The sequence below is a fragment of the Rutidosis leptorrhynchoides genome, chromosome 10 (assembly GCF_046630445.1).
Source record: "Rutidosis leptorrhynchoides isolate AG116_Rl617_1_P2 chromosome 10, CSIRO_AGI_Rlap_v1, whole genome shotgun sequence".
Lineage (NCBI taxonomy): Eukaryota > Viridiplantae > Streptophyta > Magnoliopsida > Asterales > Asteraceae > Rutidosis > Rutidosis leptorrhynchoides.
In genome coordinates, this window is record NC_092342.1 from 323,651,537 (window position 1) to 323,671,509 (window position 19,973).

Genomic DNA, 19,973 nt, shown 5'->3' on the forward strand with positions numbered 1-19,973 from the left:
ATGTCTCGGTTCCGGTTTCTCGAACGTCTTTTCGTACAATTTAATATCGTGCAATTTGCGTTCCGCGACTTGCGTTCTTGTTAATCTTTAGACGTTTTTCTTCGATAAATTAAACCACTTGGAGTGTAACTTGTACGTTTGAGCATTTTGGACGTTTTCGCCTTTTAAATCTTCGTTTTCGACTTTAAATCTTCGTTTTTTAGCGATCTTCGTCTTTCGTCTTCACACTTATTTATTTTAAACAATTACAACTAAAAATAAGGAAATTACAATTAAAAACATTACATTTTGGAATGATATTGCGACTAAATATATGTTCTTTTGGAGCAATATCAATTATCCCTACACTTGAGCGTTGCTTGTCCTCAAGCAATACCGAACTTGAAATTAAATCACACGAATCACTTCTTTATTCTTCACACTTTATACATTAGTGATTTTGATACGGCGGTATAAATAATGATAGTAACGATGTGGTTTACAGTCCCACATGACTATAAAAATTTAGATCCTTAAGGAAATTGGATCTTTATGAAAACATTTGATCTTTTGAAAATTCATTCTAGCTTTTACCCTAGATAAGTTTTCCGGAATAACCCTTCACCGGTGTATGCAAAATGTTTTTGTGGGTTTGGTGGGTTTCAGATTTGAAAATTTTAGCTCAAAACTTATGGTTTTGTGTCACCCACTTGCTAACCTTGTATTAGGAAAGCAAAACGTCCAGTATACTTTCTCCATATATTACCTTTCGGTAAACTACCGTCCGGTTGTAAAGGAAAGCGTTGAACAAGCAACTGTTAGGGCGATGTCTAATGACATGCAGATGTTCATGGTCTACAACGTGTCAGATGCAATTACTATCCTTTGTAGGAGAAATAGTAAAGATCACCCTATAATTTTTTTCGGTCTAGCACAAGGTCCTATCTTCGACCATGCTATGCAACCACCGTTGTTACGGTTGACACCCGAATTGGTTCAGGTGACCTAATGAATTCCAGGTGAATTCCTAGGATTTTACGTTCAATGGTAATGAACGCATTGAAAATGGGTTTTCAGAAAACAAATCGGTTTTAATTTGATCAAAATATTTTCTCGTTCAAGCTCGAGTTTAGATATCATCGAATTCTATGAGTTTGTAATTCTCAATCTTTAAAGTCAATCTCAAGGATTGAGTAATATCAGTCTTAAAAGCTGATTTTTAATCTTTAAGGAGATTATCCTTTCTGGGGGTCTGATTCATTAGTCTTATCAAGCTAATTTGCACGGCGCCCTCCCCATTTTACGAGACAGATCATCTCATGGTTAGGATAAGTCTGACCACTTGGCGACCCTGTTTGATGCTGAGGTCCGTGGATTTCATGCTGATTTTAGAGATGACTTTTCTAGATTTTTCGTCAACCTACAGCTGGTCTGGACGACAACTTCTTGACCTAAATCAAGAAGCGCGTGTCTTTTTCGGAAGACTTTACTTCCTTTTAATGATGGAATTGATTCATCGTGTAGATCCATCTTTTTTTTTATCTTTATTATAATATTGCGGGTAAAACAGTCAATTTAGTCCAAAACAAAAGCACCTGCAATAACTTTACAGAAACATGTGATAGATAGTTTTTTTAATTGAATAACTTGGTACATTCTCCCCCCACTTAGTTTCTTTCTTTGCCTTTTTATTCTCCTTTATTCCATTTTAAATGAATTCAAGTGTTTTAGGGTGTTTCTCAATTTATGTCCTTTCCGAGGTAACGATAATTTCGGTATTAACACCTAGTTTTCATCGTTCATAAATATGTATAAACATGATTTTGAATTCATTTATTTGAAAATTTTTAAAATTTTCACAAAATTTGGCAAATAAACTAAGTGCAAACCCGAGAGAATTTATAACCCTTCCCCACACTTGAGATCATGCAATGCCCTCATTTGCATGAAATCAGACTATAATTATAAATTCACGAGGGTAATAAGTGTAGAAAAGTGATTAAAAATACCCAGTTTGTAATTACAAAGCTCGTCGAATGATAGATGGCGCGCCTCATCGTTAATTCCTTCTTGTTTTATCACACATGTTTTTCTTCAAAAACGGTTGCTTTCCTGAACTGTTTGCTAATCTTTGAAAATGCATCTTTTACCCTAACTTATTATGCATGTTTATTAACGAGTTATGCACTAACCCGAACCCCGAATTTAACGTTAAGTGGGGTTAGACTTCCCCATACTTAGCTGACGACATGTGAAGTCGATAGAATAAGTTTCACGAATTAAAATAGTGAGCCAGTTATTTACATTTCGGGTGGTATAAAATATATCAATGGGTTTAAAGTTTAGACCCACCCGATCGTCACTACTTAATTCTTTTTTTAAGTGTCATGAATGACTCCAAGTAATATCTTTAAAATGAGCCATTGCACAGCGGAAGATTTCTTTCATACCTGAGAATAAACATGCTTTAAAGTGTCAATCAAAAGGTTGGTGAGTTTATTAGTTTAACATAAATAATCATTTCCATCATTTTAATAGACCACAAGATTTCCAGTTCTCATAAATATACGTCCCATACATAGAGACAAAAATATCATTCATATGAATTGAACACCTGGTAACCGACATTCACAATATGCATATAAGAATATCCCCATCATTCCGGGATCCTCCTTCGGACATGATATAAATTTCGAAGTACTAAAGCATCCGGTACTTTGGATGGGGCTTGTTGGGCCCGATAGATCTATCTTTAGAGTTCGCGTCAATTAGGGTGTCTGTTCCCTAATTCTTAGATTACCAGACTTAATAAAAAGGGGCATATTCGATTTTGATAATTCAACCATATAATGTAGTTTCGATTACTTGTATCTATTTCGTAAAACATTTATAAAAATTGCGCATGTATTCTCAGCCCAAAAATATAAAGGGTAAAAAGGCAAATGAAACTCACCTAATGTATTTTGTAGTAAAAATACATACGACTATAATGAACAACTGAACAAAGCAGGATTGGCCTCGGATTCACGAACCTATATAAAGTATATATATTAATATATAATAACAACTAGTAAGTCTATATCTTAAATATTTATATGCCGTATTATTAAATAAGTTATATTTATCCTATATACTTTAAGTAGTTAATATTTATTTCTATAACACATTTATTAATATTAATATAGTAAATACTTATTAGAGTAGTTTAATAATATAATATTTATCATTTATAAAAATAGAAATTTATTTCAAGGTTTATATATATATATTAATATATTTTAAATATATAGATTACTTAATGTCATTTTAATAATAAAAATCTAATAATATGTAATATTAATATATCTATAATGTACTTTTGTAAAATAATATTTATTTGTAATAATAACAATAATAGTGATAATAAAAATGATACTTTTGAAAACGATAATTTTAATAGGAATGATAATAATAATATTAATAAACTTAATAATAATAATATCAATAATAACGATAATGAAAACAATACTTTTACTAATAATAATAATAATAATAATAATAATAATAATAATAATAATAATAATAATAATAATAATAATAATAATAATAATAATAATAATAATAATAATAATAATAATAAAATGATAAGTAACTACCTCAAATAGGCTTAAAAAAATAAACTGCTCGCGACGGGACTCGAACCCGCGACCTCTCCTTTGACCCACAACACTCTTAACATTCCTCTGCAATCACCTTTTATTTTAATTCACGAATTAAACGTATATAACCCCCGTAACTGCTTCCTTAATATATACAATTGGGTTTCGGCCCAAGTTGCCTAGTCCATGAGGAATTCTTCCGGCCCAAGTTAATCCCTAACCCGAGTCTCGGCCCAACAGCAAACGACCCAACATCTAATCATGGCCCAACAGACAAAACTTGAGCCCAACAACATAAAGAATTATACGGTCCATTTAACCTTCGTGGGGTTTTCTTTTCTTTGATGTTAAACGAATCTGGAAACAGAACACAAGTTGCAGCCGTAATCATCTGTTACAACTATTCTTCTTCATCGGATATTATAATCATCATCTTACTCGCGTTTAATTATCACAGAACATCATCATCATTATCATTATAGTCGCCATCATTGTAATCATCATTACACCGTTATTCCTCATTCTTCATCATCAACACCATCGTGTATCACCGTCGCTGTTTATAAACGAAAATAGTATAACCCGACGGTACTGTTTATCATCTTCACCATAGAACACGATGCAGCAACAGTAGGAGTTTTAATGTTGTTTGTTAATGTTGATTGTGGAAACAGAAAACATAATCAACGCACCAGCAGAAGTAGGTTAGCATATTAGCAGTGGTGATTGTTTTCATAGTTGGAGATGGTTTTAGTTGTGGTTGTAGGTCGATGATTGTCGGTGTTAGAGGGTGGCGGTTGATGTGGGTTCATGGTGGGAGGAAAAGGGTGTTCCGGTGGTGGTTGTTTGTTGATGGAGTCGTGGTGGTGATTGGTGTTTCATGTTGATGGCTACCGTACGCATGTCTATATATATCATGAGGGAGGATGATGGTTGCTTCTATGGTGAGGGTGGCCGACGGGGAACTAGGGTAGTGGTGTAGTGGTGGCGAGTGGTGGTCAAAGAAACCGTAGGAAGATAAAAGTTATGGTGGCCGGAAAAGGTGGTGACCCTTAAATGGTTTTTTTTTCCGGACGTACAAGGGATAGAAGAGGGAGACATAAGGTGACGGTGGTTCATCAGTGGGTGTTGTTGTGGTTGATGGAGGAGATGACCGGAGATGGCGGTGGTCATGGTGGTTGCTACGGTGGTTGGAGGTGATATCGAGTGGATGATGAAGTCAAGAGAAAGAGATGAGCTTATGTATATAAGACTAAGACATATATATATAAATCTACCTGCTATATTTTAAAGTTTAATAAAGTTAATTAGTATAATAATAAAATAAATCCTAACGTGCATATAATGAATATAGCAGCCACAGTTTTTAATTTTATGTGCCGACGCTTTTCCCACACAGTGCTATATCGTGCTCATTGCTAAACAGTTGATGTATAAAAGGGTTCCTAAAAATCTCAAACTTTTATATTAAATATATTTAATTATTTCACTCATTAACTGTTTAAAACCTGATCAAAAAGGTTCGATAATTATTTATTTTATGTTCCAATTTATATGTACGGAGTACTAATATTTAAACTTAAAAATGTAAAAATATTTTTAACAAATCTAAAATCTTTGTAATCTATTTACAGTCCAACTTTTATCTTAATCTTTCATGTACATGTATTATATCTATATTAAAACTAACGAAACGTCAGCCGAGGGTCACTGACGTTTTCTAATTAAGCTCTAATCAATTATTTTCAATATACTATATGTATATCAGAATACATGTTAATATCAAGTTTTATTATATAACTAAATATATATATATATATATATATATATATATATATATATATATATATATATATATATATATATATATATATATATTTTCAAATAAATATACTTATTATTTAATCTTACATATTTATATTCATGTACATATATATATATATATATATATATATATATATATATATATATATATATATATATATATATATATATATATATATAATAATATTTCTCATTACATCGTATATTATTTTATTTTACCTATTTATTTCTAGCATTTTAAATCGTATTTCATTTCAAATTATATTTCAAATAAAAATATATATAAATATATATACATATTTAAATATGTATGTATCTATTTACAAATAGTTTTTCGTGAATCGTCGGGAATGGTCGAAAGTCAAACGAATATATGAAATAGTTCAAAATTTTTGTGACTCAATATTACAGACTTTGCTTATCGTGTCGAAACTATATTAAGAATTAAGTTTAAATTTGGTCGGAATTTCCCGGGTCGTCACAGTGAAAGTTCTAACGCGCTTGTGAATTTTGAATAGAAGGCAAGATCGCGAAATATTTTAGAGTTTGGAGATCAAAGCCGAAAGCATTGTGATAAAATTTGCCTTCTAGCCATTGGAATAAAACTAGTTTTTGAACCCTCGCTTCGCCCCGGGGGTTCGGTTTTCAATGTATTTTATTGCGTTTAGTTTGTAAAATTATTTCGTGGCTAACGATGATGTCGTTGAAGCGCAACTCGAATAGAACTAAAAGGTATAACCCGTGAAAGATTTAAATGTTATTTTAAATTAACAATATATGTGCATCTCCGCGTTTCGCTATGGAATTGTCGACTTTTAAAAATTTAACGCAAAATCAACGTGTATGAAAAGTACCTCAAATATTTAGCGTTTTTTAAAAAGCGTCCGTTTTGCGTATAGTTAGTGACATTGTGTTCCTAAAATTATTTCGAGTTTAACGATGGTGTCGGAAAATTTAACTCGTTGCGAGCGAGAAGATATGACCAGTTGATTATTTGAGTGGAGTTTATTTAAGATTTTTTTATAAAAATGGTTATATGACACTTTACCCCCCCGGGTTGGGGGTCGATTTTAATTATTAAAAAAAAAAAAAAAACAAGGGAAAGGACGAAATTTCTCCTGGTTATTATTCATGGCTTTTGTCTATTAGATATTAGTATTAACTAGTTATCGAACCCTCGCTTCGCGCCGGAGGTTCGATTTTCAATGTATTTTATTGCGTTTAGTTTGTAAAATTATTTCGTGGCTAACGATCATGTCGTTGAAGCGCAACTCGAGTCGAACTAAAAGCTATAACCCGTCAAAGATTTAAATGTTATTTTACATCTCCGCGTTTCGCCATGGAATTGTCGACTTTTAAAAACTAAACGCAAAATCAACGTGTATGAAAAATACCTCAAATATTTATCGTTTTTTAAAAAGCATCCGATTTGCCTATAGTTAGCGACATCGTGTTCCTAAAATTATTTCGAGTTTAACGATGTTGTCGGAAAAATTTAACTCGTGCGAACGAGAAGATATACCCCGTTGAATATTTGTGTGGAGCTTAGTTAAGATTTTTTACAAAAATAGTTATTTGACACTTTACCCCCTGTTTGGGGATAGGTTTTTTTTTTAAAAAAAAAGTCGGGGGGGCTTTATTTGGAAAAATGAAGGAAAACGTAAAAAAAAAAAAGGTGAAAGGACGAAAATGCCTCTAATTATTGTTCACCATTTTTGTCTAATACTCTCTCCGTCTCATTCCAATAGTCCACAGACAAAAAATACGCAGTTTTAGGAAATTTCACTAACTTCATTTCTCCACCAATGAAATATCTTCTCTCTCCAGATCCACCAATGAAATATCTTTTTTCCTTTCTATTTATGGAAGTGGACTATCAGAATGGGACAACCCAAAATAGAATACTGACCTATTGAAATGAGACGGAGTTAGTAGTTAATATAGTAATAGTAATAGTAATTACTTAGTTATTAAAAAAAATAAAAAATAAAAAGTATGTTAACCCAGTTTTTAAAAAAAACGATAAAAAAAACGATAAAAAAAATGATAAAACGGATAATTTCCTAAATTTTATTTTGTGTTTATTGATGTAAAGCTATAATAATTCAATCTACACGTATCCAACGTTCAGGATGCTTCTAGACTTTTCACCATATCAACCAGAATGTTCTTCATCTCCATTAAAATCTCACTCCACCATTTTCTCCTCCACCATCATCAATCAACCAGTTTGAAAATTAATATATCAACCTATTATCACACAAACTAAAACATTATCCATAAAAATGAGCAGAGTTGCGATTTCATCTTCAGGTGATCATCTCGATTTCAGTGATTTAATCGAAAAAATGATTTTTCCTCCTTCTCGTTCTCACCATGAATCGCGTAACAGCGAATCAAAAGCGAATATTCCGGCGGATATCGTTGATACACCTAACGAATTTATTATATACATGGACGTCCCTGGTTTATCCAAATCTGACATTCAGGTACCTAATTATCTAATAAATTAACTTAACTCCGTTAATTAATTATAAATCAGTTAATATATTTGTGTGATTGTTGTTTTAGGTGACTGTGGAGGAAGAGAACTTATTGGTGGTGAAAAGCAACGGGAAACGGAAACGTAATGAGGAAGAAGATGAAGGATGCAAGTACCTGAGATTAGAGAGAAGGCCGCCGCAGAATCTAATGAGGAAATTCCGGTTACCGGAAAGTTGTGACGTGGCGGCCATAAGTGCGAAATGCGAAAACGGAGTTTTGAGTGTGGTGGTGAAGAAATTACCTCCACCGCCTAAATCGAAGACTGTTCAAGTTACAATTAATTGAAAGCTGAAGAACAGATCTGGTAGTATTGTTTAATGTTGTTGAGTTTGCGTTGCGTAGGTGGTTAATGTAGTTATTAGTTGTTGTAGCGTTAGTTCATGTTAGTTAAGACTATGGTATGAATTTGGGCGTGCAGTTGTATGATAACTGATTTAAGTATAAAATGGTTAATTTTGTAGTTGATTTTGTTGTTTTTTTTTTTTTTTTTTTTTTTTTTACTTTCTCTACATATTTAATAATTTGATAGTGTTAATAAGATTCCAATATGGAAGATTAAATGTACCTTAGAAGAATATGTTCATATAACTTTGAGTTTTAAGTTGCATAATAGAGCTTAGGCTTGATGCTACCAAAATGCTCGTATTTTTGGTATTTTCCTTGTGATCAAGTTGAGTAGAGTGAAGTTAACTTGAGTATAGAGTGAAGTGATAATCAGTGATAATTGGTATGATATTTACGGGAGTAATTAATCTTAAAAAAATTGCTATATGCGTAAATCATGATCGATCAAGTGTGGTTTAAGAGATGATTGTTGGAAGTACGTTTGACTATAGTCGTACATATGTGATACGACTGTATGAGCTCATGAGGAATGTGTAACTTTCAAGCTAGAACTGAGGTTAATAATTATAGGAGAACCAAAGATGGTTGTGGAGTAATGGCAGTAACGAAGTGATAACCGTCAACTTAAAAATCGATCAAGAAAACTTATTAGAGTAGGATGTGTCTGTGTGTATTTTGTCGGTGTTTATTTTAAGTGTGTTCATTTTAAGTTCTTGAAATTGATTAAAGTGGGGTGTTGTTGAAATGATGTGGATCAAATAAGAAAATAGAATAATTTAAGTAAAAGAAAAAAAAAAAAAAGATGTTGTTAAAATGATGTGGATCAAATAAGAAAATATAATAATTTAAGTAAAAGAAAAAAAAAATAAAGTAAAATCATTGTACGCTCTAGGTGTGGTCAGTATTTGGTTTGAAACTGTGGAACCTGAAAATCAAATTGAAACTAAACCGGAGAAAAACTAAACCGTGGTTTGAAACTGTGGAACCTGAAAATCAAATTGAAACCAAACTGGAGAAAAACCAAATCGAATTTGATGAACGGTTTTCAGATCGCGTCAAACCGAAACCGAATTTGAATTCGGTTTTCGGTTCGGTTTTCGATTTTGAAAATTCTGAATTCGGTTTAACCGAAAACCGATTTCAAAACCGGAATTCAAAATTTTTGTATATTTAATTTGCATATTTATGTTTTAGTGTCATTATAATTTGAGATCCAATCAATAAAATATATTCTCGCCCATATGAAGATTTGGTAGCTCACATTATAATTATGTTACTTAAATTATTATGTTCTTCTTAATAACAAAAGCAGTAAACATTATAATTAAGCTATAAATATTAATAAATCATCGAATTCTTGATAATTTAATAATACGTCATTGTTTTAGGCTATAAATAACTAAGACATCAGTAACGCCACAATTAAACTACTAACGTTTTCATTTTTTTCATAATATTCGGTTTTAACCGAAAACCGAACCGAATCCGAATTTGAATTCGGTTTTCGGTTTGGTTCGGTTTTAACTTTGAATTCGGTTTTCGGTTTTGCCTAAAAAAAATTCAAAACCGAATACACCGAACCGAACAAATCGAAAACCGAACCGATGAACAACCCTAGTACGCTCTTATGGACGATATAAAAAGCCAGCCTTATTATTTTACATTTGTACGTGTTAGTGGGGTGCACAAGGTGCAAGAATTCAGAGCGAATTTTAGACCAAGTCTTTAAAGTTTACAACACAATTCTGGAAATGTTGTTTGGCGCAATGGAATGAGTCCGGGACATATGAAATACTGCGTATGAAGGTAGAAGGTTTTTCTATTCGGGCTGGGCTACCTCCCATACTCTAGCCTGGTTGTTTCAAATCAATTCCTAACCACCACTAACGAACATGATTCGAACCTAAGACCACGTGAAATGAACAGGATTCGAAACCTGAGACCACGTGATTATCATGAACTTCACAGGCATTGCAACGTGACAATTTTGAGATGATTATAAAAAGTGCGTCGGTGAGGCACTGAGGCCCATGGCGTCGTAACTTTGAGTAGATGACACAACATGAACTACCACAAGGTGTCTTGAAACATGACATTAAAAGGGAAGTATTCCCAGAAGTTCAGAATCTCAAAACGGGATTTGGAATGATAAATAAAAGTATAAAATAAAGATGACCTCAACATATTGTTAATAAGGGTTATGGCAAGTTTCTTCTGAGAACAAAGCATGTAGATGTTCAGGACTTGGAAATCGAATCATTAACAAAAACGCTACAATACCATTCTACACTCATTGTTTCGACAAAAATACGACTAAATCTTATTCTTTGGAGACTTTCCTCTTTTTAGGTTTAGATTTTCTAGTCTTCTTTGACTTCTTCTGTTTCTTCTTTGAACCCTTCCCATTTTCATTCTCGTCATTGTTATCATCCAACAAATGCTCGTAATCCTCAAGACTAGCAAAAGGTGAAGCACCCGCCTTACCTTTAGCCTTCCTTTTCTTTGGTTTAACCTCGAATATATCCTCCTCTTCGTCATCACTTTCATCTTCCGCATCTCCAATGTTGACATCATCCGCCACATCATCATCTTCTAACATGTCAGCTGGAAACTCCATTCCATCGTCACTAGCGTTCCCCGCCAGGTCATCGTCATCCTCGTCAACAATTTGGTCCAGGTCATCATAGTCATATTCGTCTGCATCCAAAGTGGGGGTGGTGGAATCTAATATGGCATCAATTTCTTCATTATCACTTTCGTCATCTCCCTCGTTTCCTATTAAATCCTCTGCCACCTCATCATCCACTCCCTTCTTCTTTTTCTTCTTTGGTTTCTTTGCAGAGTTCATCTTGTTCATGTAGAATCTGTGGAAGATAACGTCCTCCGGGGCTACATCCATTTCATCTAACTGAAGTATATCCGCCCCAATTAACGGTTTGCTCATATCAAGCTGCCAGTTAGATTACAAGAAAAAGTAGAACAATTAGCATCTAAACAACTCAAGAATAATTACACTTGAAAATAAATTAATAAACTGACCTGTTTGGCAGGTTCAATCTGGGACCCACCATGCCAATTTCGTTCTTTAGGTTTCTTCTCCATGAACTTGTCCAAGAAAGAAACAAGTGAAAGATCGTTTAATGGGTTTCCGTTGTAGACAATGTTGGCACCAGAAAGAAGGGTTTTGGCCATGGTTGAAACCGAAGGGTGTACATGTGATGCTAGTACTGCCAGTTCCCACCATCCAACACGGTCTGCATTGCTGTCATACACCAACCATGAAAACACTTTAGACAATAGTAAAAAGACATGTTGGAAACAGACTCAGATCAGACTTTTTGAGTCAATAGTAAAAAGACAAACGTACCAATAAACAGGTTCTCTATGACGGGGGTCGTATCCTCCAGGCAATGAAGGCTTTGCTTTCTGTACTTGGGATTGGCTATCAGCCTGACCAGATGTCTTTCGGGATTCCTGAAGATCGGTCGAACCACCAGTTCCAAACAAATCATCATCGTCTTCTTTGTCAGAAAACTCATCGTCAGAACTGGGAGCTGGGGACCCACCTTCAGCTTCGTCTTCTGAAGAGTCATCATTAGTGTCAATAACATCACTATCTGGTTGTTTATCTGCTGCCTTGTTTGCCTGTATAACTGGTTCTTCGATTACATCTTCAAAATGTTCAAGTTCTTCATCTGCAAGCTCACTCTGAAGTACCATGTTCCTGGACAACATAATTAAATTAGATTAAAACATTACTTCATTGTTAAAGATGAATATTAAGGTTGGAAATGATGATATTAAAGGGAGTTACCATAGAGGTGGTCTTGCTTTAAGAACTTCAGAAAGAAGAAAGATGCATGCACATGAATATTGAGGCGGCTGCTGCAGGGCAATCTGAACAAATTTTGACCAACAATTAATTCATTGATACAAATACAATTTCTAACAAAATACCACTGTATTTCACCATAAATTCACAACATACAGTATAAGACAAGATATAATTAAATAAAAACCCTGTAAAAACTGATATTTTAGAAAACAAAGTCAACATTTTGTAGAAACAAAATTGCAATACAGAAGTAACATGGAGAGATCACAAGAGTCCAGTTTCACAACAAGATTTATGCAAAATATAACTTTACATCAAATGCTAAAGTGTCTTCTCTCAGAGTGATTTTGTGGGTGTTAACTTATTACAAAATATAGTTTGTCTGTTGTTCAAGTTAAGGACTTTAAAAGAGCTGTTTACGTAATTTTGTATCAAGTAAATAAATTGTAAAATGAATCAGAGGAAATGTTTTGCAAATGCAGACACTTGGTTGGGAAAGAAAGACGCTAACTTAAATAATTTGTTAACATTGAATTAATAAATTCTTTATATGTTTCAAAATAATTGATGTGAAACTTAAAAACAGAAGAAATATGACATGTACTAGCTTCTGTTTTATCGTCTAAGGATTTTTGTTTTACATTCGTTCATAGAAGAAATTGCAAATTTGATATTTTTTCTTCATTTTATAGGGTCTATTGGTTGCAAATAAGGCTTTTTATCACATCATTCCATTCTTAGAATGTGACTTTGGTTTAACTTGTGTGCAGGGTTACAAGGGGCTGGGTAATGGGTCAAAAAGATTCGGGTCAAAATAGGTAACTTTCGTACAGGGCTACAAGGGTCAGGTTGGGTTGAGCGATGGGCGTAAAAATTATCATGTGAAGTTTTTTGTTTGTTTATTATTGGTATGTACAATACAATGTAGAATAATTCTGAAAAAATTCAAGAGTAATCTAGCTTTTAAAAAATATTATTCTTGAGATATTTCTTATCAACAGTACACTATATGTGAGCTTCAAGCCATTTTCTTGTAAGTATAATATTTTGGTGTGACCCATAAGATGTATATGGGTCAAAATCACATCTCTAGTTATTTATATGTAAGTAAATTGTCAAAAGAACCAAAGTATATGATTTCCGTAACTACCTGTAGCAAACGTTTTGCAAATGCAGACACCCTCTTCAAATTGGGATCATCTTTCATAGCTTTTAGAAGAAGAGCAATGAACATTTCTTCCTGCATTGTACAAGAAAGGATAAAGAATAAAGATTTTGATAATACCAAGACTGGAATTGACTTGACAGATTTTGAAGGTGAAAACTATTCATGATATCCTTGAGAATAACATACTAGCAAAAATTGCTATATGTGGCTAAAAATTTTGGACCTAAAACTATGCATGATTCATCTACAAATCAAATTTATATACGTACCAATCTTATTGTTAGGCACACATTTAGTTACATGAATTTGGACATATGTAGCATTTTTCAGAAAGTTCACTTGCCTTAGAAGAGTTCATTGCAGAAGGAAGTAAGAGCTTGGAGTACAAAGCGCGATAAAAACGATCACTGACTATATGATTTTTTAATGACATCTTTTGAAGAAGCATCAATGCCTGAACACTAACATTAAAGTTCTTAGAGTGAACCTGCACACCAGCAAGTACAAACAACATGACATAAAAAAGTGAGCCTATTCTAAATTTCTATTTCTAACCAAGTTCATTTTAAAAGAAAAAAACATCAAAACAGCGACATATAAAAGATTATAAACTTACCAGCTGAAAGAGCACAGGAGTTTGAGCTTCAACAATGTCATAGGCTTCATTATCTGGGACATAATTAAAAGCCCTATTGACTCCCTGTTAGGTAAAGTAGATTAGAATCAGTTCAAGCAATCATGATAAGTATCATTCACAACTTCTAATCAGAAGCATATATAATAACCTGCAAAAGATTTGATAGAAAACGTGAATCCATTTCGACATGAGAATCTGGATCACTTTTAACATCCTTGTCTTTGGAAGAAATAACATCTTTCTTAGATTCTCCTTTGTTCTTTTTCTGTTTGTCTTGTCCACCAGCCTCGGTGATCAGCAACTAAAATGATATACATTAAAACTTAGTGTTACGAAGATAGTCAAAAGTAAAATCAGCTGACTGGAAAATTAGTGTTCCATACATACATTACCTTAAATAAAGCAAAATATATATCTAATAATCGTTTTGCAAGTTTGACCCCATCTGGATGGTTGCTTAACTTAACCTGACTTAAAAACAAAACCTGTGTAAAAAGAGATTGAATCAGATGCTGATTAAACGAATAGAAAAATGAAAGATGTTCCCGGAACGTACGCCACGGTTCTTAGCTCGCAACACTAAATGAGGCCGAAAAAGAAAATTATCTACTTCATCGATCACAACCGCCTGTAAAGTTGCAGACATGAATGTTAGCAAGATGAAGAATCCTATATTATTAATAAATGTAACGAATAAAAAGGTTGTATTTTGAAGTTCTTAGACTGCTAAAGGATAGCATACCTTCATATTTGGATGATCTGACAGAAGTTTTGCGAGTAAATAATCCGCATTAGACGCTGCCTTATTTTCCGGATCACCTAGCTGCAGACAACAAACTTAGTGAAACTCATTCCATAAACAAATTTCGATATTTTCCATGAAAACAAAAGGGGTCAATATATAAACCTTATTCACGAGCGCAGAGAGCAATCGACGCTCTTGTTCTGACTTGCTCCTCAGCAATGCATAAATAGTCTGCAATTATCATACGAAAAAACCTAGCTTTAGGGTATGAATGCGTCTAAAATTTACAACATGCAAATACAAAATTTGGGAAGTAAAAAATAAACGGTGTAAAGCAAACATATATAATGGTAAACAGACCTTCAACGCTTTATCCTTAAGTGTAGCTAGTACATCTCTAGACGCTTCCTCAAGTGAATATATATAGCGTTCATATCTGCAATTGAACATGAACAAACTTTAGTGTCAATGCCTGTAAAATCACTTTCTAAAACGATTCCGAAAACTCATATGATTTGGCAACCAGTCACATATTGAAACTTCGAACACACACCTCTGTTTTAGGCATTCCTCCCAATACCAAAACAGTAAAAGTGAATTGGCATCCTTCGATTCAGGAAGATGATTCAAAGGCTGTTGAAAGAGTGTCCTCAGCTTACGGTCCGGTAATAAACTAGTGACAACAAATCACACACAAGTTCAATAAACAACAACACAAAAGTATATAAAATAGCTTATTAGGTCCCAACCTTGATATAAACATTTCTTTCAATGCTTCAAAACCAGTAAAAGCATACCGCTTTCCAACTTTCGATGTCACCATACCTACAATTAACATTCATCAATCAATAACAAACTCATATCTTTAAACTCTAAACAATGAAAAACAAAGCTTAAACTAATGCATACAATCTTATGTATATAACTATACCTATAAGTGCATCAACTGACTTGATATTCGCAATTGGATTATCACCGACCAAAACCGAAAACGCAGAGACCTTATCTGTAACAGTTCCTGATCTCTGTGTAGCTAACACCATTTTAATATCACCACTGTGTCCTCTACTCTGTTCATAATCATGAACATACTGTGCCAACAACCTCTCAGCAACTTCCTTCTTTTTATCAACTAATTCCTTCCATTCTTCAACATTTTTAAATTCAACTTTCTTTCGATTCGAACCAGTTCCAATCAGCTTCGATTCGAGCTCTTCCGCATCGCTGTACCAAACGCCCAACGAATTCGCTTTCATCAACGGAAGTTTCGGTAAATTTTTATATTTATCGAATGCTTTAGAATTATCGACGGTGAAATGTGTATGAAATTTAGGTTTAGGTTGTGGCTGTGATGACTGTGTGGTTGATTTCATGTTATTGTTGTTGAATTTAGTTTTGTTTTTAATGACGTCAGTTTTAGGGTTAGGGTTAGGTTTAGGGTTTTTGTTAGGTTTACGGAAATCGGCGTCGTTGAAACCGGAAGATGGGAGAGATGAAGAGAGGCCGAGTGACGATGCGAAGGTAGCAACTTCTGATTGAAGGTCAGCATCGTTGTTGATATTGTTTGATGTTGGTTGTGATTTCTTCTTTGAAATCACCATTTTCCAGCAAGCTGAGCAAGAAGAAAGTAGCAGCGGACAAAAGTTTTAGGTTTAGGGTTTTAGGCTTTTGGAGAACTTGTGCCTAAAATTTTCTGAAAGAGACGGTAGTATTCTTTTTTCTTTTTTTTCCCTTTAAAGAAAAAGACAATCAGTATAGACTCAAACACGTATAGACTCAAACACATAAACGTCACAGACGTTAACTGCAACCGATTCTAACTCTATATAACAAACTAGGTCGTATAAACTAACCATTAAAACATAACAATGACAAAACAAAGACCTAAGACAAGCGTTGAGACATACAAATCAACACTCCCCACCAAACCGTGAGACAAAAAACATAATTAGGTAAGGTCTTTCTGGTTCCTTTCATCCAGACGAAATTGTCAACTTTGTCGATGTGAACACCTTTACCTTACTGAGATTTGAAATTAGACGAAATGACGCTAGAAGATTTGCTTTCGATTAAGGAGCTGGAAGAACACGGATGTATCAATCCTTGATTCGCTAAACCTTGAAATAAGCCCTCGTCGACGTCATTCGCAACCCCAACCTTATGAGCTTTCCTTAAAAAAAATTGAACCGCTTTTCTGTAATCAATATCGTCTACATTATTAAGCAACCGATATGAACTCGAGTTTCTTTCTCTTTCGCCTTCTTCTTCGACTTCTTGCCATTACCAACACTTTAAAAATTGTTATGATACTTATTTAGTGGGAACCAATCTATACAATACTTCGATAAAGTTTTATTATTTTCATCCTTTTTTCAGGGATAATAAACACAAAATTAAATTAAATTAGATAAAAAGAACCAATAAGTAATTAACAAGATTCATCGATACACATTATTTTAACATTGAGTGTTATAGTATTACTATCATAAACAATCACTCTAGCATGGGGATGGTTTGAGTATAGTACTTAACCCGAAAAGTACTGAAATCGAAAAATACTGAAATCGATTTTACCAAATACCGAACTGAATAGACTGTTTCAGTATCGTCATGAATCTACAAGTTTTACAAATTAGTAAGTTTAAAAAGTGTTGGAGTATGATATAAATTCAAAGCGAGCGGAAGCATTTTTAAAACTTTACAAAATCATACTCTTCCACGGATCATTGTACAAAACTTTGGCAAACAAAACAAATTAACGAAACCGAACAAGAGAAGATTATAATACAACCTTTGTAGCCTTTTGAAGATCGAATTTGAAAACCCAAAGAAGAGTTCCTCTAAACGGTAGACACCCAAAGTTCCAACCTTGCTTCGATCTATACCTTCTACTTAACGGATATTTTCTTCTTCGTTATTTCCACCAAAAACCGAACCCAATTATAGATTCCAAGTATTTTTGGTTACTTGAAAATAAGAAAGAAAAATAGCATTTTTGTATGTATGTTTTTGTATCTTTTTCATTACTTTTCAAATATCAAGACTTGGTATTATATATTACATAATAATTGATACAATTAATACATCTAGTACAAATGTAATAAATAAAGATTTGGAAAGATTTGCAAAATCAAATCTTTATATAAAATAAGATTTACAAAATCAAATCATATTTTATAAATCAAATCAAATCTTATATCTTATATAAAATATGATTTACAAAATCTAATCAAATCTCTACATATTTAGATTTGTAAGTATATGTATACACATAAAAAAAACTTAATTTATTAAACCATTAACTAATGATTAATAAATTAATTTCCGATTAGAAGGTATATCAAACAATTTTACGATTGGCCTTTGTGTGTGACCGAATAGGATAAATGGACTTTTATTATTTAATGTCATGGGCATATCTTCGGAATATATGTACCACGGTCAAACCACGGTCGAACTGTAGCCAACCCGAGAACATATTTCCAACAGACTCCCACTTGCACTGACATTAATAATATTGGTCTGTCTTAAAAGACACACCATGTGTAACAACTAGTCTGCTACGTTACACTCCTATATTTTGATTTATATCAATCATCCTTTTATTCAAGATATCTATATGAACGTGTGACATGGTTAAGTGTCAATCATCATCGTTCAAGATTATGTTTCCCGATGGAGATTTGTGGTGATCAAATAGACTGCAATTGCATTAATTCAGTCATAGCATGGCCATGCATTTAATTCAGCACAAATCAACGAGGGGCCCAGAGATATCGCTTAAACTCGCTTAAAGAAGAAGGAACAAATTGCTTCTACTGTATAGACATCCACCACATTCCATGATATACCCAATCTGCTCCCTTATGACCGGCATTTAAGCACAGCGTTAGAAACAGGTCAAAGTATAACATAGTTTGTGTCAGGATTTCTCATACATATCCACTCTAGGATAAATGATGTTGCCATCTTAGAGCTTACCTTTTGACTTAAAACCATGAAGTAATATCTAAGTGTGGTCATTCCAGAACCTTGAATCAACTATCAAGTTCCTCATGAATGTAGTTTCATATAAGCCTATATTACTACACTTCATAACAGCCTTAATTCAATTCTCTCTTCCTTAGAGAATGACCGAATGTGGAAGTTTATGAAATGATATTCATTGGAAGTTAAAACATGCAAAATGAAACATGGCAATATACAATGAAATGATCGCATCGTGCGTATAATATAATCTCAATATATTAATCATCAGATCAGTTGCAATATATATATTATTACCCAATGTTTAAAGTTTCAAACTTAACATAAAAATACAATCAAACTTTATCATCAATGACACGAATGCCAATAGACATGCTATGAGCATCATGCTTAGTCTGTGGCAAAGGCTTGGTGAAAGGATCAGCCAAGTTCTTAGTCGTGTCTACTCTACTTAATAATATGTCATTTTCTGCTACAAGTTGACGGATGTAATGGTACTTTTTGAGTATGTGTCGTGTGCGCTTTTGTGACCTCGGTTCTTGAGCCAAGACAACCGCACTCACATTGTCGCAAAAAATCTCAACAGGATCATGGATTGTAGGAACCACGCCCAGATCCCCGATGAATTTCTTTATCCACATGGCCTCTTTAGCAGCTTCATTTACCGCTATATACTCGGCTTCTGTTGTAGAATCAGCAATAGTACTTTGCTTGCCACTTCTCCATGTGACGGCTCCACCGTTCAACATAAATACAAATCCTGATTGTGAAGAGCAATCATCTCTATCTGATTGGAAACTAGCGTCAGAGTATCCTTTGACGCTCAGCTCGTCATTCCCACCATAGACCAAGAACATTTCTTTAGTCCTCCTAAGATACTTTAGAATATTCTTGACTGTTATCCAATGAACTTCACCAGGATTGGCCTGATAACGACTAGTCATGCTTAGTGCATACGACACATCAGGCCTAGTGCATATCATCACATACATGATCGATCCTATAACTAAAGCATATGGAGTCCGACTCATGGTAGCTGACTCCAAGTCAGAATTAGGACATTCAGACTTGCTCAGTATCATTCCAGGGTTCATAGGAACGCATCCTTTCTTGGAGTTATGCATACCGAATTTCTTCAGTATCTTATCTATATATGCACTTTGGTTTAGCCCAATTAATCTCCTTGACCTATCTCGATAGATCTTTATTCCCAAAATATATGATGCATCTCCTATGTCTTTCATGGAGAAACATTTCCCTAGCCAAGCTTT

General features: G+C 33.7%; 2 protein-coding genes across 2 annotated transcripts; one reads left to right on the forward strand and one right to left on the reverse strand.

Moving 5' to 3' along the window:
* The first annotated feature begins 7,613 nt into the window (after positions 1 to 7,613).
* On the forward strand, positions 7,614 to 8,301 carry LOC139873376 (17.4 kDa class III heat shock protein). Its single transcript, XM_071861310.1, has 2 exons — positions 7,614 to 7,930; positions 8,013 to 8,301. The coding sequence occupies exons 1-2, from the start codon at positions 7,727 to 7,729 to the stop codon at positions 8,268 to 8,270; spliced, it is 462 nt and encodes a 153-aa protein (XP_071717411.1). The 5' UTR covers positions 7,614 to 7,726; the 3' UTR covers positions 8,271 to 8,301.
* A 2,349-nt stretch (positions 8,302 to 10,650) lies between these two features.
* Positions 10,651 to 16,339, reverse strand: LOC139872886 (protein SLOW WALKER 2). The gene is made up of 16 exons (XM_071860819.1): positions 15,647 to 16,339; positions 15,465 to 15,540; positions 15,269 to 15,388; positions 15,076 to 15,151; positions 14,878 to 14,946; positions 14,713 to 14,793; positions 14,527 to 14,598; positions 14,363 to 14,455; positions 14,119 to 14,271; positions 13,950 to 14,033; positions 13,677 to 13,820; positions 13,316 to 13,405; positions 12,145 to 12,227; positions 11,698 to 12,054; positions 11,370 to 11,592; positions 10,651 to 11,280 (listed from the first exon to the last, which is right to left on the reverse strand). Exons 1-16 carry the CDS (start codon positions 16,314 to 16,316, stop codon positions 10,651 to 10,653), a joined length of 3,021 nt encoding a protein of 1,006 aa, XP_071716920.1. The 5' UTR covers positions 16,317 to 16,339.
* Between the last annotated feature and the right edge of the window lie 3,634 nt (positions 16,340 to 19,973).